Source organism: Anser anser, assembly GCF_964211835.1.
Source record: "Anser anser genome assembly, chromosome: 3".
NCBI lineage: Eukaryota > Metazoa > Chordata > Aves > Anseriformes > Anatidae > Anser > Anser anser.
Genome location: NC_139722.1, coordinates 66,244,594 through 66,271,405, shown reverse-complemented (window position 1 = coordinate 66,271,405; position 26,812 = coordinate 66,244,594). Strand labels below are relative to the sequence as shown.

At 41.5% G+C, this 26,812-nt stretch overlaps 2 protein-coding genes and 1 long non-coding RNA gene across 9 annotated transcripts in view; 2 read left to right on the top strand and 1 right to left on the bottom strand.

Moving 5' to 3' along the window:
• SNX9 (sorting nexin 9) overlaps positions 1-9,261 on the top strand; it is a 61,442-nt gene extending 52,181 nt beyond the window's left edge. For both annotated transcript variants that reach the window (XM_083827748.1, XM_083827747.1), the window contains exons 14-18: positions 1,560-1,636; positions 2,667-2,756; positions 4,175-4,289; positions 5,692-5,783; positions 7,269-9,261. In XM_083827748.1, coding sequence (XP_083683874.1) covers positions 1,560-1,636; positions 2,667-2,756; positions 4,175-4,289; positions 5,692-5,783; positions 7,269-7,316 — 422 coding nt within the window. In that variant the 3' untranslated portion in view covers positions 7,317-9,261. The remainder of the gene's footprint in view (positions 1-1,559; positions 1,637-2,666; positions 2,757-4,174; positions 4,290-5,691; positions 5,784-7,268) is intronic.
• On the bottom strand, positions 8,205-25,612 carry LOC310895991. Of its 5 annotated transcripts, XR_014581105.1 has the most exons (8): positions 25,490-25,612; positions 22,699-25,045; positions 22,019-22,129; positions 20,033-20,202; positions 17,478-17,675; positions 15,177-15,278; positions 12,344-12,435; positions 8,205-10,613 (listed from the first exon to the last, which is right to left on the bottom strand). It is a non-coding gene; the product is annotated as an uncharacterized lncRNA (long non-coding RNA). The 5 variants fall into 5 exon arrangements; XR_014581103.1 differs by having other exon boundaries at positions 17,478-17,678; positions 20,033-22,129; XR_014581104.1 differs by having other exon boundaries at positions 20,033-22,129.
• SYNJ2 (synaptojanin 2) overlaps positions 25,085-26,812 on the top strand; it is a 64,612-nt gene continuing 62,884 nt past the window's right edge. The window contains exon 1 of one of the 2 annotated variants that reach the window (XM_083827736.1): positions 25,085-25,873. In XM_083827736.1, the coding sequence (XP_083683862.1) occupies positions 25,753-25,873 (121 nt within the window). In that variant the 5' untranslated portion in view covers positions 25,085-25,752. The remainder of the gene's footprint in view (positions 25,874-26,812) is intronic. The other variant, XM_083827739.1, reaches the window with a different exon arrangement.

Here is a 26,812-nt window from a genome sequence, read left to right as displayed (position 1 = left end):
CCATACCATCTTTTTGTCCCCAAAATCTAGCAGTTGCCTAAGCAGCATTTAAGCTAAACTCAAGGTTTCACAGTTACTTCTGTGTAATTCCAAAATAATGAAATCATTTCTCTACCTGAATGAAATTGATCTGAATTTTTTATAGTTTAACCATGAGAAGATAATTTCCAAATTCTGTAGTTTTTAGGTCTCACCATGAGATTCATGTTGGTTTTTTCTTATCCAGACAGGCTTAAATAGTAGAAAGCCGTTTTATAGTGATGTTTGTATTGCTGGACTTACTAGTGCTGAGGATCAGTAGCTTTCTGTCAAAGCTTTTGGCTTCATAAAAACAGTCTAATGGAAAGTAAGAATCGATTGATAGACCTGAAGCAATATTTAGTCATTACCCTGTTTCCTTTAGGACACGCTAAAATGAAAGAATCCTATATAATAGATCTCTAATAGATTATTTTCTTTGTCATAGTAAAATAAACTATTTTAATGTTCAAATCAATCATTAAAGAAATCAATGTTTGGTAATTTTCAGTTAGGTCACTGATTAATGTCTATAGAATAAAAACAAAATGTTCTTAAGACTATTAACTGTGCCAAATACCAGGACATGTCTGAAAGAATAACCTTTTCTTGAGCTAATAGTTGGTATCTACAAATTATACCTTCCCCCTTCTCTACCTCAATTTGCTTTCCGTACTGTTGACCGCAAGCTTTGGACAAGCTAACAGGGATGGAAAAAACTGGTGTTTTGGGAAGGTGAAGTGACGTGAAAAAACAAGAATGTAAGGCTTGTTTCCATCTTTGTCCCCCATAGCCGTGTCCCGCTAGTAATACAGTGTTATGAGCACTTGTGGTGTTGTCTAGCATAGGATTTGTGGTGATGTTTGTATTTTTAGATTGTGGGGCCTTAGATTTATTTCATGTGACAACAAAAGTTAGAAGCCCGTTTTCAAAAAGATTCTTACAGAGTTTGAGAATGTTATCCAATAGTTCTCTAAAGGCTGAAAAATCTTGTTGGCAATGAAAAAAAAATGTTATTTGAACCTCCTTTTCCCTCTCTGGCCTTTTAATAATTGTGATCCATGACTGCTGAAGAGCTTAAGGTTATTATCGTTTCTCCATAGGGCATTGTGGAGAATTTACTGCTTATCAGGTATGAAAATCATTTGTTAAAAACCAGAACAGTAGATCTCTTTGGAGCTTTGGTCTACCTTCTGGTGTCACTCTCCTTGTATTCCCTTTGTTCCAATTCTGGAAGGCTTTCTGTTGTCCCCTGTGGGGGAATACCTGTGTATTTAAACTACATATAGTTATGAAATGTGGAGCTGAATAGTGCTACGATGGCAGAACAGGGTATAAATAGTCCCTTCAGCATTCGTTGTACAAGATCTTTAGGGTTTTTCTTCTTTAATGGTATAAAACCAGTATTTTTCCAACCTCTTTATTATTCCCAGTTATAAAATGGTGAATGGATTTTATTATTATAAGATAAGCTATTTTAGAAACTTGCCTCGAATCAAGATGTGACCTGCTGTAATTTGAAAACTGATGTTTACTTCCAGGGGAATCTGATCTCAATGAAGCAATAACAGAAGCAGGAAAAACCTATGAAGAAATTGCCAGTCTTGTAGCAGATCAGGTATAAGCATTATGAATACACTGAAATCATGTGTACAAACACGTGTCCTGTGTGGATAACTTCTGACTTGTTTTTCTGTTTTTCTTTCCTATTAAGACATAATAAAGGTTAATGCTGCATACCACTTAAGTGAAATTATTGTTAATACTTTTAAATGCACCCTCGTCTTCTCTAGTATGTCTGCTCTGGGGAGAAGTAATGGGAGGGTATTTTTCTTGGATCAGAAAACTCACATTCTGGTTTCTAAAACACTAAAATGTTTGCTTTCTCTTTAATTGTTTTCTGATGTCAGTGAACTGTCTTCATTATTGATACAACAGAGTGAGATTTAATCAAGGATAGGGTTTCCATTTTTCTCTGCATTCCCCAGATATCTACAGGATCCAGATCTTGCAACTTTTCATTGTCTTGACTTGTAATTGCCAGCTTCAGTAACAATCTGTCTTAAATAAATCTTGATTTTATGTCAGTATTCAAGTTATAGATCAGTGTTTACAGTGTGTTAAGCTTAGTCTCTGTACTGGGTCTGGCTGGGATGTTAACTCCTCTTCTAAGGAGGAAGAGTGAGAGAGCAGTTGTGATGGGGTTAAGCTGCCTAGCATGGTAAAACCACCACAGTCTCCAAAATGTAGAGTCTTTTAGTTTTGATGTTGAGTAAGTTGTTCTTAAACAGCTTTTCAAGTCAGCAACTAAGAAGATGTACCCATGCATGTACACATCTGTATGTGCAAGGACGTTATTGCTTGAAATTGCCATTGCTAGAACTGGTAACTCCAAAGAAACATTGAGGTAAAACACCTCACTTCATAAGCCAGTGTTAAGTAAAACAAAGAACGGAGGCATCTGCTCTCTGGTGCTCAGTGCCTTACTCCAAAAGGCCTGTTTACCTATGGAAAAATCTGCCATAAGCAACAGAGATTTTTCTTCCCTCTATTCTTTAATTCCCTTTTTTGGCATCATCATTTCTTTTCTGTGTCTGTGTTATTACTGTCACGGATATTTTTACTAACATTCATACTTCATTTATTAGCCGAAGAAAGACCTGCACTTTCTGATGGAAACAAATCATGAATATAAGGGATTTCTTGGTTGCTTCCCTGACATCATAGGAGCTCATAAGGTATGTGAGGGTGTCTTTCCTGGTAAGGGTTGGGCAGTGGGAAGACCTGCATAGGGAGCAGCAAAAGTGGTGGTATCGATCACTGCATGTGTGCAACAGCCTGGCCACTGATTCCAGTCACACTGTGAAAGTTTCTGTGAAGCTGGCATGTTCATTTTTAAAATAAAAAATATTTGGGGGGTGAGGAGAAGGGGAAGCTAGAACTTGTCTCAAGATTTGAGAATACCTCTACTGTCTGCTATGGTAGAGCACTAGAAGCTTCAGGGTTTTCTCCAGGATAGCTTCGCATGCCTATATGGTGAATGGCAGTAGTAAAAATCTCTAGTGTTTAGGAATCTTATGTGGTGATTGATACTAAAGCACAGTGGTATTGTAGGAAAAGTGTGTATACTTGCATGGTTTGCATATTGATATATGATAATCATGGACTGCTTAGAAGTGTCTTAATATTAAAAATAAAAAAATGATAATTTGTTCCCTGTACTATGAAAGTCATCAAATAGTAAAACAGTAAAATTGGCTATTGTGTCTAGTTTTGAATATTCTCGTTACCTATTTTTATCCTAGAGATGTCCTCACGTTTATGTGCTTGCTGTATCATGTTTCAGGAAACTACAGATATTTGAAGTATTAAACACATACACAAATGTTTTTTCTACCACTGGAAATATTAGATGTATAAAACAAGAACATACTTTTGCAAGACCAAAAACATAAAAGCATGTCACATTTATGTGCAGTCTTTCTTCAGGACTCTAATGGTCCCCAACACCACTGAAAACCTTTGAAGAAAGTAGTATAAATAAAATGCAGAAAAAAAAGTGTTTGAAACTTGAATCTGAAACCTCTTGCTAAGAGATATGTAAATAGATACTTTTGAATATTGTTTGGCATGAAGAGGAAAGCGCAATATAAATATATTGTGAAGGGGAAGGCATTTCTTTTTATCCTTCTTGCTTGTGACATAAGGATTTGCCTGAATCACATTACATATTGCAATGAATTGTAGTTTCTTGGAGAGCAGTGTGTGTTTTCTGAATGTTGTATAACATGCAGATAAGGTTTTAGAGGTGTTTGATAGTTTGAAGCTTTTGGCATATGCTGTGTCAGTCAGCTGGATTTTGCAACCTGGTCCTTTTTTCTGTGTATGTATCCTTGTGTATTACTGCCTTTATCAATCTTTATTTCTTGGTGACTGTGTTAATGCCTGTGTTTTAGGTCACTTCTTGGAAGCTGTTAAGACTCTTGAAAGCAATACAGCGAAATAACAAACCTTGGGTGTACATATGGGAAGGCTGAATCAGTCATTGCATGCATATAGCGTGCAACCTCAAAATGTTGGCCAGTGACATTTTCGATGACTATAGAGACCTTTCAGTTGACTTCTCTTTTAATCTTCCTGCATTTGGTTTCTACAGGGAGCAATAGAAAGAGTGAAGGAAAGTGACAAATTAGTTGCAACCAGTAAAATAACACCACAAGACAAACAGAATATGGTGAAACGTGTGAGCACCATGGCCTATGCACTACAAGGTAAAACAAATTTTGGGGTAAATGGCAATGTTGTAGACCTGAAGGGTATCTCTTAAGTAACAAACTTTGACAGAGAATCTTTGTTCTACCAGGAATGATAATAATACCTAGCTCTTATTTATTACATTTGTTTTCCTAGAATTGCAGTTATTTTACTGTCCTGTTCCCCCTCCTTTAAAAAAAAAAAAAAGTTGCAATTCCAAAACATGTATCTTCTGCAATAGTAAAATGATATTTGAAACAAAAACGCCCTGGGCTACTAGTTTTTTCATTTTGAAATGTCAGTGAGTCTCAAAGAAAAAGCACAGGCCCTGATGCAGGAAACACTTCAGCACATGCGTAAGTGTTTTTCTGACTCATGGTTTAATCAGACGTGATCCAGTTGAGATTAATATTCTTGTGGATAAGATTTCATTTCCTGGATGTTCTTTGAACTTCTCTTCTTTAGGTTAGAGATGTTGTGAGATGTGAGAGTCTGCAACTGAAAAATGGGAAATGAGGAGTCAGGGTTCAGTCCTGCAGGATACCAGGCCCGTAAGTGCGGGCCTGAGTCTTCAGTGGGATTACTCATTGCTGAGAGAGTTCTGTCTTCTTTAGCTGACTTAAAGCTGAGAGTATTTAGTATTTTACAGGATAGAGTCAGAGCAGAACACAAAGCCGATTTAAGAAAAAATAACAAATATTCCACTTTTCCTTCCCCTCCTTTTCTTCCTGGTCACAGCGATGCAAAAGGACTTCATTTAAGCGGTAATCATGAGAAAAGACCTCCAAGATTGTTGCAATCTCAAATATTTTTCCCCCCTCTATTGGTATCTCAGAATATATTTAACTTTTTATTTCAGCCATAAACTGTAATCTGACAAGAGATGCAGAAAGTAGTGAAAAGTGTTACAGATCCAGTAATGCAGTTTCTCAGTTTCATACTGAAACAGCTGCACTCAAGAATGGGTCAAACACTACTGGCTGTGCCTTTTTTTTTTTATGAACATTTATAACTCTGCCATACAACATCTACAGCCTTGGAAATCTGAGGGCTGTAGCCACCAAATGCTGGTTGAAAAACTTCAGAACAGTTAACTCCAACAGGACAAAACTGTGCTTGTTTTCTTTATCAAATCTTTGTATACCAAAGTATTATAACAAGAACCTGGCTTTATCCAGGAAGTGCCTGAATTTTAGCATGAGTAATTGACACCCTACCAATTTTATGAACAGTTCCATCAAAACTTGAGTGTTGTAGGCAAATGTTGTAGGCAAAACAGTTTGGAAGCATGAGAACAGTAAATATACTGCCAGGGCTGGACACTGAGCTTGTTGCACGCTAACCAATCTGAGCTGAGTGAAACTGTTCCTAATTATGAGCACTTCTCTTAAATAATTTGCTTTCTGGGTCCAATTGCAGCTGAGATGAATCACTTCCACAGTAACCGGATTTATGACTACAACAGTGTCATTCGTCTTTATCTGGAGCAGCAGGCACAGTTTTATGAAACGGTAAGATGTAGTATTTCAGTGCCATTTTCCTGGCACATACTGTGCTGCTACTTTTATGAGAAATACTCACTGTACTTAATCATCTTTTTGTATGAACCTCTCCCAGAGAGCAGATATTTGAAAGAGAATTATAAAAGGGGGAGGAAAAAAAAAGCCCACATGAAAGAAGAATGAATTGAAAAAATATTTTCTTGTAGATGCTATTCCTATGTGCATGGCTATATGATATTAGATATTAGCTTAGTGTTTCTGGGTGTGGGTTTTTTTGTTGTTTTCTTTTTTTCAATGCCAGTACTAAAGTTACAAAGAATTTTGTTTTAGTTTTGTGCACACAGATTTTTCAAAACTGAGTTTGGATAATTTGCTGTAAATAAGACCTGCAGCAATGAATACAGCAATAAAGCATTTAAATGGCTTGGAAGGACAAAGGGAAACTTCTGAGATTTAAAGCCTGACGTATAGATGTGTGGGGTGAGGGATCAGAGTGGCTTAGTGACTTACTAAGTACATCAACTCTGAGCACTAAACCTACAACCTTAGTTCTCATTTAACATTGTTCTTATGACTGTTACTTGTATTTTATTAAATGAAACTTGAGAACAGTGTTTCTAATGCGATAATTCCAATGTGACAGTGAATAGTTAAATCTGTATAGATCCTTGTTTGGTGCCCATGTTGTATGTGGAAATAGCAGCACGTCTGCTTCCTGTGTCTCAGTATGCAGGAAAAAAATAAGCTGCAGAGAATTCATACACATTTGTAACAACCATTTGTAATAGATCCTTAACTGGAAGAAGAGCTGTATTAGACACAGAGCCAGGCAAGAAGCTTAGCTTCATTGCTCTGCTCCACCAGGTTATCTCAACAGTGTTAGTGCTGTGACTTGAAGAGAGATGTAGCTTACAAATACAACGAGATTTGGAGGAGGAAAAAGGACTACTACTTCAGTTTTCCTCATACCTGAGTGCACCTGGGATTTTGAACTAGAACATCTGTAGTAAAACAAATAAAATCAGTTATTTTCTTTGTGAGAGCAAGTTGAACTGCTGAAGGACTGCTGGTAGCTTGTAAACTCGTATCAAAGACAGGAACACTTTTAAGTCATGACCAACCACATTTATTGATTACATCTTTTTGCTGAACAGATGATTGCTTTCCAAGACCAAAGCCACGCATTACCACAAACTAAACAACGCTGTTGGTGACAGCTCTGACATTTGGTCTTTTCAAGAGAAGGCAGCAACAGGTCAGAGCTGGAGTATACTGACTGCACAGCACTCCCTGCTCAGATGCCGTGTTGTATCTGGCAGTGTTAAGAGAGCAGCTGAACATAGTGTTGTCAATCTTGTACACATTAAGGGTACTGAGGAAAGACTACAGTTTTTGGAAGACAAGGGAACAATCTGTTTAATCTCAGCATGAAATCTTGTTTCTGCATAGGGTAAAGTGACTACATATTAAATATGTTCTGTTTCTTTGTTTCAGATTGCACAGAAGCTGAGGCAGGCACTCAGCCGCTTTCCTGTGATGTAGAGAATAACGAGTAGCCAACAATGAAGAACAACCCCGAAGTGCTTTTCTGATTTGGGGGCAATGCCAATAAACTTGTTAGCCTTTGCCAGCCAAAAAAAATAGTTGTGGGGAAAAAATGAATTATTTAAAATGTTTACTTTATCAGCCTGAATCCATAAGATTCTTTTTTATCTTGAATGCTCTACCCTTTGCATCATTATTTAAGTAAAAACAGCTAGAAAATGCTGTCAGTTGTAGGGATCTAACTGGTATGTTGCCATGGACTTCATGAAGACTTGCATCTCTCAGATGTTCTTCCAAAATCCCTTCATCAGTGTCAGAATTACAGTTTTAAGTGGAGAAGTAGACAAGCCTCATAAAATGACTTTACTGCTCATTATATTCAGTTTTGCTCTCTAGCAATTCAGTAGCCAGGAGGAATTATATTTGTATATGTTTCTGGTACATGTTCATGATAATCTCCTGAACAAACACTTGTTCTAAGTTTTGCTTCCCACATGCAGCCATGGCACGGGTCATAGTGAGAAGTCCCATTATGACTTCTAGTAAATATCATTCATTCTCCCCTTTCTTCTTTTCCTTATAACTAAACTTTGTTCTTGTGGCACAACACCTCAGAGCTTATATCAAGGCTCCTCCTTTCTTGCTATGCACTGTGTAAAAAGACAAAGTACAAACGTAGAGCCATTCAAGAAGGTGTGAAAAACAGTTTTCCATGCCAGCATTTTGACACCCACGCAATGTTACGCCATAAGGCACTGGTGTTCCTCAGTGCTGTACCTCTTAAAGAGTTTTAAGTGTTTCAGTAAAGGGGACACTGTCACATATAACACAAACTGATAGAAGTCCCCAGATTCCAACAGAGCTCAGGTTTTCACAAAGCAGTATGGTATGCTATTGGCTTGGGTTTACTTTTGTTACCTTCTAATACGAACTAAAAGGTGACGAAGGTACTGAATAACATCAGTTATCACACAGACTCTGTGCTTTGATCGTCTCTTATCAAGTGCCCCACTGCCATCTTTCTTACTACTGAAATATCACTTGAGGCCTGGGCTTTTTTGACCAAAAACCCCAGCCCCAGTCCTGTTCAAAATGGGCACCAACTACAGTAATTCATTTAATGTCATAAGCAATCAGAAAAGCCAAAGTGCAATTTTTGCTAAAAATGTGCCTAGAACATAAACATTTTAGCAAAAAACTAACTTTAAAGCAAAGGCATTTTCCCACAAGCCATTCTAAGTGACGGGTACAGTCTGCTGGCTGAATAGTTGCCTTACTCTATTTTGCATTGGTGTTATTTTTGTGTGCTAGAAGGAAAATCTAGGTCTGCCTGAATAACCTGAAACCAAAACAAGCAAGACAAGCCTAAGTCCAGATGCTTTTCAGTGTCACGGGTCTTGTTCACGTTTTATAAACCTTGTCTTTTCCCCCTCCCAGTTTTAGTTGTTTGCTTCCAAAATTCCATAGCGCAGTGTTGTTTGATACAGCCATTTAAATATGTACAAATTGTAAAGAATGTGTATAAATGTTTTACACCAAATGTAAGATCTGCTTGCATGTAGAAGCAGCTTATATAATAAATTGTTACAATGTGTACAGTAAATCCTGAAATCACTTTTTCAAGCCAGCATTTTTTTTTAGCTTTTGTATATTCACTTTTTGGTAAGGAAATCTCTTTGTAACAGATTCTCAATTTGGGAGGGGGAACGGGGGGTCTTTTTTACCAATCTTTGAATAGCTCCATATGCACTACAGTTGAAGGTTCTTTATCTTGAATAGATTGTTTTGAAATTTAAGTGTAAGCTGTGCATTCCCAGTGCAGGGAAGCTATGATAGTAGCAACTGTGTCAGAGATGCAACGTTTTGGCAAAAAAAGAAAAACTGTTTAAGGACTTCTAGTAAAATGAAGTAAATGATAATAAATATTTATGTATACCCACAAGACTATCTTTTTTTCTTTTAAATCACCACATTGCTTTTTAACAGGGTGATGCAGAATGAAGCAAAACCTCTTTATAAGCTTTTCATCAGCTTATGGGCACTGGCTAGTGGAAGAATGAGAAAGCGTCCATGTGCCTTCCCTCAAGCAGGCATCAGAACATAATGGTATAATAGTGCTAGTTGACTGCCAAACAGCAAAAGCTATGCGTGTGTTGTAAGCTTTCATTATTCAGGTCAGCCCAGCTCGTGGTTGATGGAGCCCTCCTGACTGCAAATAAGTAGGAGAGCACAGTGCTGCTGTGTATTCCTGGCTTTGTGTCAGCACGGTGTTGACCCAGAATAGAAATTAGATTGTCTTTGGTAGTTGTTTTTTTTAATTAGACATGAATAGTGGCATAGTTAAGTTGAGTGATTTGAGAGCAACAGAAAATCTTCACTCTGAAGATGCAGTCATAAAACAAAAACAATTTAGAGTAAGACTTGAGCAGTGCCCTTCAGTATTTCATTTGTCATAGCTGAATAATTAATCTCTGGAGTAGCAAAAAGCCTTAAACCTGTTTCCTGATTTACAGTTTTCCTGAAAGGTAAGGTATATCCAAACAGTGACACCATCCCAATGACTGTAAAACATGTCAAATGCCTTAGCTGTTTGGTTTAATTTCTTAATAGTTTATTCCGTTACAACGTTCATTATTTAACAATAAAAAATTAGCTGTACAAAAGGAAGTGCTACATGTATTTCTTGTCTGCAGCAACACCTACCATGTGGGGATTAGACTGCAGCGGTAGACTGTTGTTGCAATGTATGATGGTTTTTTTTGGAAGAGTACTTACTGTATTGCAGTTAGAACATTCTTTCATGTTATAACGAGGCTTAGCTTTGCATGAACACTGGAACTTGGACATTACTGAGCAATTTGTTTTCAATGACAAAGTTCTTCAGCAAATAGTACCTTATCCTACACTTTATACTGTACATTACGATGAAATAATATACATCTGTTTTACTGCTACCAAAATCAGTTTTGTGCAGTGCAGCATGATGGTTCAGACTAACAGCCTTGTAGAGAAAGGCGCTGCATCTCCTGGGGTGTAGTTTGAAGTACACCAGGCAGTCTGGATGGGCCAAAAGCACTCCACAGCCTTGTGGTGTGCATCCGTCTGCTGGAAGCAAAGGACGGTGAGCATCCTGCTGCTGCAGCTTCTGCCTGCCTCAGTGCTTCACGCTGAGATGGGCGAGCATGTGCCAGGGCAAGGTGAGTTATCTGCAGCTTTAGAATTGGTTGTTTTCTACGCTCTATGTACTCTCCACATTTTTCTGTAACTCTTCGTGTATAATTAGCACTAATGACACTAATAAAATTGCAAACAAGCATGGAACAGTAAAGGTAATATGTTCAGCAGGAAAAAAAAACCAACACTTTTTTCTGTCTAAAGAATCCCTAAAAAAACCAACCTCATAGAATTAGAAACATACAGACTGGCTGGAGATCAAGCTGTAGGTCCCATACTATGACAGTATCAATTATAGCCAGACTATTTTAAAGGACATATGAGTCATAGACACACACTTTATAATACGGAGATTCCAGAACATGCCAGCATAGCCCTTTTCAGTAGACAAGCATGTTATCACTTAGAAAGATTTCCCTTACATCCATCACTTACGTAAGTTGTGCATATGTAAAATGCTACCGTAAAGCTTTATTTTTTTCAGCTAGAACAGTTAAACAATGTCTAATAATTCTTATGTACTAGATGTCTTGCTATATCCCTTCAGCAATCTTTCTAACATAAACCATTCTGTTTTAGTAATTCTTTCCTCCTATCAATGTGTATCACCTCTCTTCCCAGGGGTGCGTGAAACAAACAAACAAAAAGGAGTGTACTTGAAACTTTTCTGTGATACATACGGTGAGATCTGTCCTCTTCCTTGTGCAAGCACTGTTAATACATGCCAGAATGAGGACTGTAGTTCTCACCTCCTGCTGTCTCATCAGTTTATGGTATTAACTCCTGTGTTGCTCTATGTTGCTGCCTGGCTGGGTAACTTCCATACAGCGTTCATATAGTATGTGTAGAGCTTTGTGCAACTAGATCAAATGAACCGTAATTCCCAGCCATGTTTTCAGTTTACGATATTTAGTTCTGTCTCTCTTTTCAACCCAGACCAAACTGAGGTTTTTTTGCTTTTGATAAGTTTATTAATAATTATATTCCAAGTAAGTCAATTCTAAGCTTGTTTTACGCCTTCCTGGTAGTCATCACGTTTAGAATATATTCCTTTAAGTTTCTTATAACACTTGAATGTGGGTAATCTCTCAAAATTAGTACTAAAACCCTTCTGTATTGTGCTTCTATATTCCCTGCTTTTAGTTTGACTAGAAGACTAGTCTGAGGAAGTTGACTGTTTACATTGATTCTTCTCAACAAACTCAGATAAGCCTTTTTTTTTTTTTTTAACCTTTTTATCCTATGGCTATTTGCACATCAATTGTTTAAGTACTGTTCTAGCATCCTTGGTGTACTGAATTTAAGCTGACATAATTTCCTTGTTTTATAAACAATGTGTTTACATATTTTTAATTTCTTGGCCTTTTAATCTTTCCTAATTGGTCATGTTTTCTTAAACTATCATTTTTTTAAAAGATATATATATTTTTTGCCTTCCTTCAGATTACTGCTTGCATATCTACCATCCTCCTGGAGTTCTTTTTGAACTCCAGGTTCCTGTCATCTACACAGATGTCAAGTCTATCTTCAAGTAACTACTTGTTAAGTTTTATTGAATCAGGTCCAGTCAATCTAAATCCAGCTATGTCATATTTACTAAACACGGTGCTTTCCTGATTCTGGTCTGCGGCTATATTCTTCTGTTAAAATACATTTCGATAAGTCCAATTTTTCTGTTAGGGCTGAAGCAAGGTGGTGTATCATTTACTGTATGATCATAACAGCACACTTTTGCTTCCCTTAGTTTTCCTCTTGTACCTGCTGTCTTTAGACACTTGCACTTTTTAAAATCATTTGCTAATAAACTTATTTTGTCTTTGCAAATATTTATCACTTTTAATTGACATTACCTTCTGTTGCAATTGAATCTCAGCAGATGCAGATCTAAAACTGTTATTCTTCATTAGTATAGTTTGTCTTCGAAACATCTCTCTCCCCCTGCCTTGAAAAAATAACAGCAAATAATTTGACTGTTATTCCAAGACATACTTTTTGCTAAAAATATAATAGAATACAATTAAAATGTGTATATAGATTGTGGAGACTTTCTTTTGAAAAGTATTACAGAAGTACTATGTGGTTGGGTTACTTTTCAGTTTTGATCCTGCCCCCAAGGCACTGGCCCAGAGGACACACGGCGTATCTGTATGCACGTATGCAGCGAGGCGCAGTGCTTGTGCTAGGTAAGGATGCTGAGCAGTCCCAGCGGGCTGACAAGGCTGTGCAGCGAGTGTGGTGAAGAAAGGCATCAATCTGGAAAGCAGACCTGCCAACTGAGTAAGTAACCAGGCAGGTTCTTTGACCATCTAGCAGAATTGATAAAAGGGAAGGAGGGCTACAGAAGAGTGTTTGTCATCAGGCAGCTCAGAAGAGGGTTGGCCACAGCAGTGGAAAAGCATTGCCTGAAGCCCTTGGAAAGGCAGAGACTGTGACTGTGAGACTGTGACAGGTCTGTGACTCTGGAGTAAAATAAATAAATAGTCTTTTTTAGGCTTTTAACATCCTTTTCAGGGATTCCTGAAAAGATTTGCCCTAAGGCAGGCCAGAAGCAGTGAGAGATGGGGCAATGGTTAAGTTAACTTTTAGCTGTACGGGTTCCTGCCAGAAATAACTACACTTTGGAGCCCTTTTATGCATTTTCAGCCATGATACATTTCTTAGGAAAACATCTTTGTGCTGCACTACCTGGAAGGGTAAGCTGTTGGGATAAAAAAAGAAGGGGTGGCCCTGGTTTTGGAGCTGTGGAGAAGGTGGGTTGTGCGGGCCCGTGTACACAGAGGGGTGACAACAGAAAGGCTGTGTCTGTAAATGTGGCACTTGGTGCAGGGAAGGAAGAGCACGGCATGTTACCAAAACCAAAAGTATCCTGGGACAGAAAGGTGCCTGGGGCACCTCCTCACCCTCTCTACCCCTTCAGCTGAAGGAGAAGAAGAACTCCAGAGCTCCTGATGGTTTGTAATGGTAAAGTTTCTGACACGTGCAAAAAGTACCTATTAAATTGCTTGTCATAGCGTCCACCCACATCCACCTGCAATTATATGATGCCTCAGTGACTAATGAAGTTGGTCACCCACAGGCACCTCGAAAATAGCAAGGCAGCAGACTGGAGTTTACATGATAGGGGCTGTCAAGAGCACGCTCTTATTCTTTCTGTGCTAAAGGAGAGGATAAAAGGCCTGAAAAGGGGACCTTTATAATTTGAGGGGCTAGCCTTTCATTTGTAATCAATTATAGTAGAAGATCAGTCTGTTCAAAAAAAAAGTTACATTTGTGGATGAAACAGGATGTTAAACACAATGGTACTTCTAATGCAGAAGCTAAGTATCAGGCTTTCAGATTTGTAATCACATCAAGATCACTAGGTTGCTTAAGGTACTCAAGGTCAGTTAAGGCACTCAATGTTGTGCTCTATAGCCCTTTGTGTAATAGAGTGGTGGCATCTTAGAATCATAGTCATTAAGGTTAGAAAAGACCTCCAAGATCCATCTGGTCCAACCATCCCTAAGCACCACATCCAACCTTTCCTTAAACGCCCCCCAGGGACGGTGACTCCACCACCTCCCTGGGCAACCCGTCCCAATGCCTGACCGCTCTTTCTGAGAAGAAATGTCTCCTCATTTCCAACCTGAACCTCCCCTGGTGCAACTTGAGGCCATTCCCCCTAGTCCTATCACTGGTTATCTGCAAGAAGAGGCCGACCCCCAGCTCCCTACATCTTCCTTTCAGGCAGTTGTAGAGAGCAATAAGGTCTCCTAGGACTATGAATTATCCTAGGACAAGAACCAGGCTAAAATGGTTAGCAAATAATATTTCTGTTTCAAGCCTAGCTCAACAAATCACAAACTCTTTGTAATATTTGTAAATCTAGATAGAATTAAAAAGAGGTGAACTATCTATGAACTGAAAAAGTTAAGTAAAATGCATCACTTCATTCTGCTTACCTCTCTGCTTTACGCTTTTTTGGGGAAGAGGACCTCCCTGCTCCCATGTGATCCTTGTGTATTGTCTGCTCATCTAGTCCTTTCTGGACTTGTGAAAGTTTCTTGTGTGCCTAATGTAAATTGCACTAGATTCACTTTGTCGGCATCTCTGAGGTCCCATGTTTCATAGGGCAGAAGGACATTGTTGTTGGTATGTTCTCACCATTCTGTAGGGCTGTCTGGAGGGCTTAGGTTAGGCTTAAGGTTCCTTATCATAATACCTGCAGTCACAACTGTACTAGGAACCTGAAATATTTACTGGCATTTCTCAAAGTCCCCTGAAATGTTTATATGAGAATCCTCCTCTCCACACCCACTTTTTTCTTAACTGCCACTATGATTCCTAATGACATGCTGGAAGCACAGACCTTCAGAAGCCCAGAACAAGACCCCCTGTTTATCCACTGTTCATCTATTTCATTATTTTCAATGAAATTCTTTCCAAGCCAGACCCAGGATCTCGTCAAATTTGGTGCATCCAATAACGCAATGATTCACCAAACAGTTAAACTATTGCCAAAGGGGAAGGCACCTCAGAAGTGAGGGCTGTACAGGAGTCAGGGACAGCTTTCTAACTGATGATTTGTTTGTGACTAGCTGACTAGTATTTCTAAGCTCAGATTTTGTTTAAAAACTAAACAGCTGGAAGAGAAGTAGGAAGTTAAATATAGCATCTGTTGCGCTGTAATAGCAAAATACAAACCACACAACTTGCTGTCGGGGGGGGCTGTGGAGCTTGACCCCGCCCCAGGAGGGTCCATCTGATCCTGCTCCACAGGACTGCATCACTCAGGATTCATCGTGCCTACAAAGAAAGATGAGAAGGAAGGAAGCTCTTCATTTGTCTTCCCTGTTTAAACAGCGACACTTCCCTGGCTGTTCCCCAATTGCACCTACCAAACGTACAGCAGGGACTTTTTCATCTAAGGCAAGCCTTTGAGAAGGAGGTAGGAATAGAAAGCTTCTTCCCTGGCTTGCACATGCTTGTGTTTACTTGGCACTAGATAAGCTTTACTAGTAAGAACTAGTGCCAGGCTAGCTGCTGCTTATAAACACAGCCTTAACTCTTGGCAGAAAGGAGAAGAGGAGGGGATTTAAAAAAAAAAAAAGTAAGTGTCCAAGAAAGTCTTCCAAAATTTAAACCAAATTCACGATCAGTAAGAGGAAGTTGCTAGCTAAAGAATGCTATGGTGCAACATAAACCTCCAGCATGGATGTGTGGCATCTATTCTGATGTGGTGCAAATCCATCATGAGGAAAGGGCAACTTGTGAGGACTGCACTGGTTTCAGAGGGGATTGAGGGTCTAGAACAGTTCAGAAAAGCTGTGTTTGTAGGTGCTGTCTGGCACCACTCCTCTCTGAATGAGCTACCGCATTCATATTGTAATTACCTAGTGTTAGTGTCTAATAAAAATGATTAGTAATAAACCTTTCTCCGGCATGGGGAAAGACAGGACGGACATGTGTCACCTCTGTCTGCTTCCATCAGCCCCAGGGTGCAAGGGCACCTTGGCCAACCCTGTGTGCAGCCAAAGATCCTCCAAAGCCTTTGGGCACTGCTCTGCACCCTGCAACAGCGGCTGTGTGAGGTGGCTGCTGGCCTGGTCAGCCTTCTGAGCTGCTAGGACTGAACCAAGCTTTAGTTACCCTCTCGTCTAGGAGGCATTTTAGGCTGACGGAGCATCTCTGCTTTTATTTGGGCACACTATGAGCTCTCTGCATCAGTCTTTCCATGTGGAAAAGCTCTGCACCAGTTCTGGCCCTTCTGTGTAGTTTGCAATAAATCTCCAGGCCCAGACGAAGTTTATTTCCAGTTTCTGGAAGGAGTAAAGAGAGAATTCAGCTGAACTCCTACCAAAATATGCAGAGAAAGCTACTCTGAAAGAAAAGCACATGAAAGCTGTTGTTGCGCCCATCTTTTTAAAAGCCACAGGAAGGAATTGCAGGGATGGCCAAGATGCCGCTCTCCCCGTGCACCAGGATCACTAATAACAGAAAGTAAAGACCAGGGGAGGGACTGGACAGAAAGCAGCAGAGAACAAAGCAGGGAGAAGGGAGGGCTAGTGACAAAGAGTACGGGTAAAGGCAGTGGAAGGAGTGGGAAGCTTTTCCAGCCACGCTCATGAGCCCCCTTTCCACTCCCCCTCACCCCCCTTGCTCTAACCATGTTGCTGGGATTATTCAGGCCTGCCCAGGTGCTGTGGTCACCCCTTCCCACCTGGGGTATCGGGAAGTCCTGAACAGTAGCTGGAACCAAAAGCCAGCAAACGTCCTAGGAACAGAGTGCAGGCCACAGGGAACACTGGTTTCTCACCCCCCTTCTGCCCTGCAATTTTTGAGCCTCACTCCCTGGAGTAAGAGCAGGATAACAGTCTTAAAATGAGTTCAGCTGTAATTCCTGCAGCCTTCAATCAGCAGGGTCAGGGAGCTCTAGACCAGCCTGCCCGCCTATGTGGGGTGAACGCTTCTGCCACGTGTGCTATGAGCAGTCCTCACACCAGCAGAGATTGCAGGAGGACTACAGACAGTGTAATCCAAGCCTTGTGCACTCTGGGGTAGGAACGGATAACCCTTAGCCAACCTCAAACTCCCCTTATGGTTTGTATGTTAACAGCAGCCATGGCAAGGGTTAGAAGTACAAGCAAATCTTTTTGTAAAAGCAATGCAAAATCTTTTTTACTGGAGCAGAACGGCACACCTAAACAAACAAGTCAAATTGTCAAAAAACAAATACTGACGAGCAAGCCACATGAAAGCCTCTCTGCTTACTTGTCCGTGGGTTTAACGGGTGCATTAGGAATAATACAGCATACCAAAACAGTTGTTCAAATGACTTTAAACCATGGTATTTCCTCAGTACTTCTCTTTTCTGGTCCGTTCCCCTCACATGCTCTGTGCTATTTAGCCAGCCCCCCCTTCACAGCAGTGCTAACAGAAATAACAGCTCTTCCTGGAGAACTCCTTTCCTTTCAAGAAAAGCAACGCTGTTCCCTCTGCACTCACCATATAGATGCAAATAAACTGCAGGGCTGTGAAGCAGCTTGGCTCCTTAGCCAGATTGCTCCTTCTCCTACACGGCCTAGCACTTCTCCAGTTCACGGCTGGTGTTGTACTGAGGAACCCCACTGAGGACGCTGGTTTGAACTGGTTCACATTCAGTGTCACTTCAGACTACTCAGTCTAAGTCAGTTTGTCATAAAGCTGCTGACAAGAAGAAGAATTTTTGAGATTTATTGCCCAATGCCACTTTTACAAGACTTATAAAAATGTACAGAAAATAGTAAAAATAACAACCCTTAGTCTTTCAGGTAAACGAAAATGTTCTCCTTCCTTCACATGAATGTGTTATTACACTGCCTCTTGCTCCCCTTGCTCTCTGGTCTGAAACTCATCCCAAATCTGAAAATTAATGGGCAGGGCTTTCTAAATCATGAGGCATAAATACCACACAGCGTCTGTTTATAGAATGAAATGAGAGAAAGAGGCTTAACTTGAACTTAAAAGCACCACATATGTTGTACTGGAAACAACTAAAAGGGAAAAAAAATGTTGACGTGATGTGATAATAGAAGAGAGAATGTGTGTGCGCAGGACAGTTTGGGTTGTTTTGAGAGGGTGACTGAATACACGGCATTTTTCTGTGTGGTTAATATCTGGTATACAACCAGATCCAGGTCCGTTATCAAAGGCACTGCCTAGAAATCCTGTATCGTAAGGAATATGCAGCAAAAAAACTCCCGAACCTTGCACCTAAGGAATGTTTCCCATTGACCTTAGGTATGAGAACTGGGTTTCTGGATTATATTTAAGATTTGGGAAAAATTACCCTAATCGCAGAGATACAAGGCTCCTTTTGTCAGTGGTTGTAGGGTGGTGGTACTGGCTGCTAGACAGCACTTGGGTTCTGCCATGCTCCGGGCACAGATCCCCGCTGCCACATGCGCTGTTTAAAGCACTTTTAAAGAAAGACCTATGAGACCTTTCTGAAGAAAAGTACACAAGAAGTAAAAGTGCTGATAATATATTCATCCACACAAGAGGAAGTACGAGTCAAAGAATAGCAATACGCTTTTCTGCCTTGTGTTCCCCAAAGTAGGCTATTTCTTTTGGAAAGCAGTGATCTCATGCACTCTTGGTACAAAGTCATGTTTCACAAGGGAAGCACTTAGCTTCTAAAAACCTACTGATGTCATGATTTGGTCATATAAAAGTGGTGCTTTCCAAACAGACCATTCTCTTCTCTTCCCTCCCCACCCTCTTTTTTTTCCTAAATATTTGAGCAAATCTGAAACTTTTGTACAAGTTGTGTCCAACGGTCACTTCTGTTCACAAAAAAAAAAAAAAGTTTAGTTTTATTTTACCTTTGTGTTATGTGTGCAAGAAAAAAAAAACGACTGGCTCAAGACTACTTTAAAATATCAGTTTCCTTGCCTTTATATATGCATTTCTGTGGACACAGAAGATGTGCTCACCTAACTAACAAAATCCTATTAGAAAATGCTACGAATGTAAATAGCAAGCAGTGAAAATAAATGCCCAATTATCCTCACAAGTGTTCAAACAACTCCCAGTAATGCTTATACACTGAAATTCTTAGAATATATGCACCCTCAAATGTCCAATTGCACTGAGGGCAGACTGTAAATAAGCTTTAAATAAATTAACATAAATTAGAATTACATATTGAGCATGGAAGCTCTGTTATCCTTGCCCTCTCTTCCCATCCCTCGTTTTTAAGTGCCTCACTGGAGGACCCATCTGCTCTTTATACTCCTCTTTTCTGATGGGTAGCCTCCGTATTACCCAACAACAACTAATGGAAGATTCTTGTGTTAACATAATTCATTTACATATGAATCACAGTGAAAGGGATCAGAAGCTAACATTTTCTCAAGACATCACGTACTGTGCCATGAAAATCAACCTTGTATATATGAAACCCTGCTGTGACTTGATTGGCTTTATTTTCTCCTCAACTTTTCCAATTTTTGTATGACTTGGTTAGTCTAAAAAAAAAATGCAAGCTTGTTTTCTGTTCTTTTCAATTATTTACATGTACATTAATCTTCTATATAATAATCAGCTTCTCGTTGTATCTGTGCATTTTCTACCCTTGTATTCACCTGCTTGTTTAGCTAGCTATAACACCTCAACAGACAATGAAAGTCACAGATTCTAAACAACCAGGAAGTCTCTATTCTTCCTTCTTACAAATAGGGAGAATTAATAGAACAGTTCAATTCTTATTTAGGAATGAATTTAGGCATGACTTCGCTGCATTGGGCCAGCGGTTTGTCTCCTGCAGTTCTCTGTAATGATGGTATGTGCCACATACAAGAGAAATGCCACAACAGGCAGTCTGCGATTGCCTCTTTCTGAAATTTTCTTCATAGTTGGCTCATGGACAAGAGGGAGGCCTCCTACGCCTTATCAAAACCATACACCTTGATGTGGGTAATCACAAAGCTGCTATCGCTCTTCACGTTCAACAGAAGTGTGCACAATTTGACAGAAGATAAAAAAGACCTTTTGCTCACCAGAAATATGTGCCAACTTACATGCGACATCTCTGTCCGCGTAGGTACTGAACAGTTCACTTTAAATCTGAACTTTCTATTTTACCAAGCATCTTGGTTTTCCTATAAGGAGTTCCAGAAGACTAGGCAAGAAGCTGTGGAAAACTTTGTGGCTTCCTAGTCCTTTGAACATGAGAGAGGAGTACCTACAACTAATCATAAGCATGTCAGTCTGGAAGAAAGAATAACATTTGTATCTGGTTGTCTGGTCACTATTACTGCCTGAAAAAATGCCGCCTGACTAACGCTGCTCATCTGCACATAGTTTTGGGATGAAGAACGTTAAGATTTAAAACAGCTGCTGTTACTGAAAATAGTATCTTAAGAAAAGGCTAGTCTCTGCAAATGCAGTGCCTGCCTTGCTAGATAGATCTCTGATTTAGCACACACACAGTTAAACTACAAGTAAGTGGAAGAGGAGGTGAGAAATTCCACTGACCTCCCAACAAGACTTCACACACAGCTTTTTCATTAGCAGCATTTACAAAACGGTCAGCACTCCACCAGAGCATCCCTCAGCCACTGCTGGTACAAGTTCAGAGCCTGAATTCACAGCCCAGTCCTCTGCCAGTCTGGAAGTACAGCCTGAGGCCAGAGAGGCTGAGTCTAAAGCCAGTTGGCTTCCAGTCCAACCACCTTCAGCAGCTGAACCTGCAATGTTTGTTCACTTGACAAGTCTCACCCAAGAAAGGCGCTGTGAGATTTAAACTACTCACATAGTTAAAGCTAGGCATACATTTAAGTGTTCTGCTAAACTGGAAGATCAGGTCTGCTTCGTTAACCCATCCATCTCCCTTCCAAATAATTTGTTAAAGGGTAATACCAATACAAAAATATTAGTATTTAGTTTCTTTTTCCTGCTGTGAGGATCACAGACTGCAGGGGTGAGGAGTAAGGGACCCTCGTTGGGAAAGGCTGTAAAAGAGTGGCAAGTGGAAAATACTGCCACTGTCTTAAGTGAAGAAAGTGTCTCTGCATCACTCCTCTTACGCTCCTGGCAAGGTCAAATGTTCCTTGTCAGCTTCTAAACAGACAAATAAAGCATGCTAATTTATCGCGTGTGCTTCTTACACTTCCCAGAGTTATTTTAAAGGAGATGTTGTTGACTTTGTTGAGAAACGGTGACCTAGCTCAAAGTATATCAAACTGTTTCTGTAACAAAGTACCAGATGTCTTCTGCACACAAAGTTCTTTACACAGGCAAGACAAGCGTAACCAACTAGAATAGAAACCTCTTCTCTCAGTTTCACTGGGAATGTAAGAGGTGACAAGAAAAACCTACAGCTACTTTCAGAGCAACACTTGAGCGCTTCAGCCTGCAAATTCTTCTCTGTGGCAAATTCAGCTTAAAATAAGTTACTCCAATATTAACCAGAAAATGTGAAAACAATAAAAGGTTTTGCATATTAGCAACACAAACTTATTGTTTTAGATGTCATGCAGGAAAAGCTAGGCTGAGATATTTCCCCTATTTCTTCTTTGCTCTGTGTAGTCACAAGTTTCTCAGAAAAAGGCAAAACCCAAAATATTTTCAATGACCTTGCAGGCACGCACATTTCCTGAGGAATTTGTGACCACTAAGGCCATTTGTGACCACATGTCAGGTGGCCGTTAAGTCTCCAGGAAATGCCCTCACAAGTAATCTTTGATATTTGGTTTCAGAGCTGTAAAAAGAATTACCATTGCTTCTTTTTCCACACTGGTTTTTGTTTGTTTCTACTGTCTATCAGCATTTTTGTAGGAAAGTCCCCCTGCCTGCATAGATCACTCAATAGCACATAAAGACAAATGAATACATGGACATTCATTTGTTCCATGCCCCAAAGCCTAGAATATGGAGTTCACAGGGCTCTTCCAGGCATCCTAGTAGACAGCTAGGCATAACACAACCAGCTCTCCCCAGTTCTGCCCCACTCTGATATTTAACACCTCTGCTGTTCCCCTTCTGTGCCCTTCTGATCAACGTACGTGATCCGTGTCTCTGGACCGATGTTCAAAGCCACCTGCTAATCAGCACGCAGGACTCTTTGTCATTAAGGTGGTTATCCAGGCCTCGTAAACATCCATTTCCATAAGGACCTAGGAGTGGAAGTCATTAAATGCACAGCAAGTTTCAGAGGTAAACAAGGAGTTGGGGAGATGAAGGGATTGAAAATAAGAGCGAACTGAGTAATGACTTAGAAGATAGAAGTGTTCAGAAATCACAGCTGCCCATGGCGGCTGAGGTAACATCTGAATTTCTAATTACAGCAAAAGAACTAGGCTTAAAAATCCATATACATACAGTATATATATATTATCTTCAACACAGTTCACCACAGGTGAGCTAACAGGAAGCAAACTTTATTAGCTGAACGCTATCCTTCTACCACAGAGGCTAGCCTTCTAACATATCAGAGCTGCAATTTTGTTTGAATTGCATTTCACATAACTGTGGTCAGCAAACAAGAGATCCTAAGAATTCCTCCCTGCCTGATAGGGAGATCGATAGAAGGATTTCCCTCCCTCTCCCGTAGATACAGGACTTACAAACGGAGTTGGAAGGAAAACAGGAAAGCAAAGGAGCGTTACTGCTGCCAAGAGATAATCCACTCTTCAAACACTCCTGCTGTTCCCTGCATGCAGAACAGCAGAGTTCGCCCACTGACCTGTTGCTTCTGTCAGCTAGAGGCAGCAGAGACATCAGAACATCACCTCCCAATATTTAGCTATGAGAACATTCAGATAATGATGCAAAATATTTGTGGCTGCTCAGATGTAGAAAAGGTGATTAAAAAAAAAGACATGAATGTGAAGAGTGAAATATGAGTAGAAGAGTAATATGAAGAAACTATCAAAGCAAATGATTAAAGGAAAGGAAAAGTTCACTGAGAACGGAAGATGAAATGAAAAAATGTCAAGGAGTCGATAAAGGTTTATGGCCCATGTGAAAACAGCTGTTCTGGGAAAGAGAATGATTTCACCTGGGGGACTCCTCAGCTCAGGAATTAATCAGTTTCTATGTTACTCACATATAAAAGCTCCACAGCAAAAGACAGCTCAGCTCCAAACACCACCTAAATGGTGAGCCATTAATCTCAATATTTTCACTTAAATATGGATTTTTGTGTTGAGTGACGGTTGGTTTGGTTAGGTGAAAAGATTTTGTCTACCATAAAACAAAGCAAAGAAAACCTTTGCATGCCCCCCTTGTATATCAGTCAAGCCCCTCACTGTCCTTGGAGGTCTTCAAAAAAAAAGGACATGGTCCTAAGCAGCCTGCTCTCAGTGACCCTGCTTGAACAGGGACATTGGATTAGGTGACCGCCAGAGGTCCCTTCCAGCCTCAGCCATTCTGTGATGTTTCTAAGGCAACTGACCTGTGAGATATCTAATTAACTGACTTACTGCTTTTTCAGTAATTGTGACATCACTCCTTTAAAAACACATCTTTCTGTACTTTGGATGTTTTGTACCCAGAACCCTCCAAAAAGGTCTGATCATAGCAGGTTAAAAAGGATTCTTTTAATGAGCTTTGTCATTCATGCTGCTAAGGGGGTCCATTTTTCCACCTTCATCTGAGTTTTCCTCTCATATCTTCATTTCCTCACATGCATTTGAGGTGCTGAAAACACTATTATCCAAGGTGCACCAGTTCTTTCACTTCTAGTATTTTGTTCAACAACTCTGACAACATGCTTTTTTAATAATCCTTAATTATGTATTGTTGTGGTTTAACCCCAGCAGACAGCTAAGCACCACCCAGCTGCTCTCTCACTCTCCCCAGCTGGGATGTGGTCTCTCACCTTTCTCATTCTCTTTAATGAGAAAGGTTAAAAGTGTGAGAACTTGTGGGTTGAGATGAAGACAGTTCACTAGGTAAAGCAAAAGCTGTGGTGTACAAGCAAAGAAAAACAAGGAATTTGTTTGGTACTTTCCATTGACAGGGAGGTGTTCAGCCACTTCCAAGAAAGCAGGGCTCATCATGTCATGGTTTCTTGGAAAGACAAACATCATCACTCTAAATGTCCCCCTCCTTTTTTACCCCAGCTTGTATTGCTGAGCATGACACCACATGGTGTGGGACATCCCTCTGGTTATTCTGGGTTCCCTGTCCAACTTGTGTCTCCTCCCAGCTAGCTCTTTGTGCACCCACAGCCTCCTCACTGGCAGGGCAGCATGAGAAGCTGAAAAATCCTTGACTGTGCAATCAGTGTTCTGCAACAACCAAAAAACATCAGTATGTTTTCATATGTTATCATCAACACCTTCCTAAAAAATCCCAAACACAGCATTCTATACGCCTCTATGAAGAAAATTAACTTAACTAGGAGAATGATGTGTTCTTGTGAGTTGCTGCAAAAAGCACTACTGACAAAAACTGCTAATGAATTACAAACATGGGCAAGAGTGACATGCCAGTGCCCTCAAAGTGATGGTTTACTCTCATAATGGAGTTTACAGAGGATGATGAAGAATCATTCCTCAAGGGCAAAAGAAACATCAAAAGAGACTTTTTGTTGTTGTTATTTTTAAACACGTAAGTGAATGATCCAGGGCAACTTTTTAAAATCATATGATAGAGTTGTCTTTGGCATCTCTGATTATTTAAGTGATTCTTTCAGCATTTCATCTCTAGTAGGCACTTTTCTCTATGAAGAGAGTTCACAGTGAAAGATGTAAACAGATTCTTGTTGTGCTTTTTCCATAAGTCAGCTGTAAGAAAACCATGTCTCTCTTTTCTGTTTAAAATTGCACGTGATTAATTCGCACTCTTTCTTACATCCTCCAAGGCCCCCAGACTTTGGGCAAGCTGCACGCTCTCACTCATCACGCTTGTTTCATCTGCGTATAAACAGGATTACTCTTTCTGATAGAAAGCACATCAGATCATCTCTCATCTGCACGTACTTGCATGTGTGCCTAACCTCGTCGATCTATTCCTTATGGCTGAACTCTACAAATACTTCATCCCGTGCAGTCTCAGCATAGATTTGTGACAGGAATCCTGCAAAACTAAAGAAAAAAAAGTAGTATTTTTACACGAAGGGGCACTGTTTTTGATCGTTAATCAAGTCAAAAGGGAAAACGGCGCCTTCCGACCCCAAAAGCTCTGCTGCCAGCCGGCAGGACAGCGTTTTGGAGGCCCGGCCGCAGCCCTCCGTGCCCGCGGGGCGCGACGTGACGGGCAGGCGGGGATCGCCTCACCGCCATGCCGGGGCAGGCCCGGCCGCTCCGCTCCGCTCGGGAAGCGGCGGGGGAACGGAGCCGACCCGGGGCAGCGGCCTGAGCCTCCCGCACCGGCGGGGGAGAGGGTTGCGGTGCCTCCAGGGCCCCTCGCTTGTCCCCGGCCTCACGGGGGGCACACGACTCCCCGCCCGAGGACACGCGGAGGGCTGCTGGCAGGGCAGCGGGGCGGTGGCGGCCGCCGCTCCTCCTCCCCGCCCCGGCGGCTCCTACCTGTCCCGGGGGAGGAGGAGGAGGAGCTGCCGGGAGCCGGAGGGACAAAGTTGACTCTCGAAAGTTTCCAAGGGACCGTGGGTGGGAAGAGAAAGGGAAGAGGGGAGGGGAAGGGAACAGAAGGGAAGGGCGATCCCGGACTCGGCGGGGGACCGGCAGCCGGCAGCTCTCCGCCGGGCGCCTCCCGGCGGCCCGCCGAGGTGACCGCCTGCCGCGGGCGGCCTCCGGGCACCGAGCCTCCCCCGCCGTGCCCAGCGGCCCCCATGGCGCTGAGCAAAGGGCTGCGGCTGCTCTGGAAGCAGGAGCCGGGGCCGAGCGCCCTGCTGGAGGCTCGCAGCCGCCGGGACTGCCTGTTGCTGGAGGCCGGCACCGTGGCGGCGCTCAGTAAGTGCCCGGCGGGGCGGGCGGGGACCCGGTGCGCCACATGCGGGGGGTCCGGGGGCGGGCGGGGACCCGGTGCGCCACATGCGGGGGGTCCGGTACACGCGTGGGGGCCGTGGGTGGGCACCGGGCTCGGGGCACTCGTCCCGAGCCGCTCGCGGCAGAGCCCGGCCCTTCACAGCCCTCCCCCGGGCCTGCTGCTCTCTGCCCGGGCAGTGGAAGGCGCTCACGGGCGTGCTGGGGATTGTCTCGTCCTGGGCTTTGGCACCTGCCGCCCAGGAGTTAATGCAGCGGTAGCGCAGAAAAATGGGGTGATTTGAGAGTGTTTGGGCACGAAAAATGCAGGGGAAGGTGCCGTGCTTGTGCCAGGTTAACTGGTTCGGCACGTAGCGCTTACCTGCGCCTGCAGTGGTGCCGCTGGTTGTGGTGTGGGGGGGGTCTGTGTTCAGGCAGCTCAAAGGAAAGGGGTGAGGCTTAAACCGTGGGTTTTGTGGTAAAAACTGTCCGTACGTTGCGCTTTGTGCAATGCCGGTCACATTGATCACTGAGGAGAGCAACAGGACACGAGGAGGCTGAATCAGATCTTCCATGGCAGGCTGTGGCAGGACATCCAGGCCAAAATGCCCCATTTCCAGGTGTTAGGGATTTATATGAACGGGGAAAACCAACAAGCTATACGGGAGGCCAATGATTTGCATAAGAACAAGCTCCAAGAGTGCAAATCTTTTGATGTGTCCTGATAAAGATGTTGTTATTGTCACAGCCTGCATTTTTTTAATTGTTATGGGACTGTTATATTGTGTGATACGTTGAGGGTTCAGTTTCTTCTTAGACTCATTGGTAACGGTGGACATTAATGTGCAGAAAAATGTGTTACATTTTTCTATATGTTTTGCTGTCAGTTTTAAGTGAACTGTCAAAGCGATAGGTCTGGTAGTACTG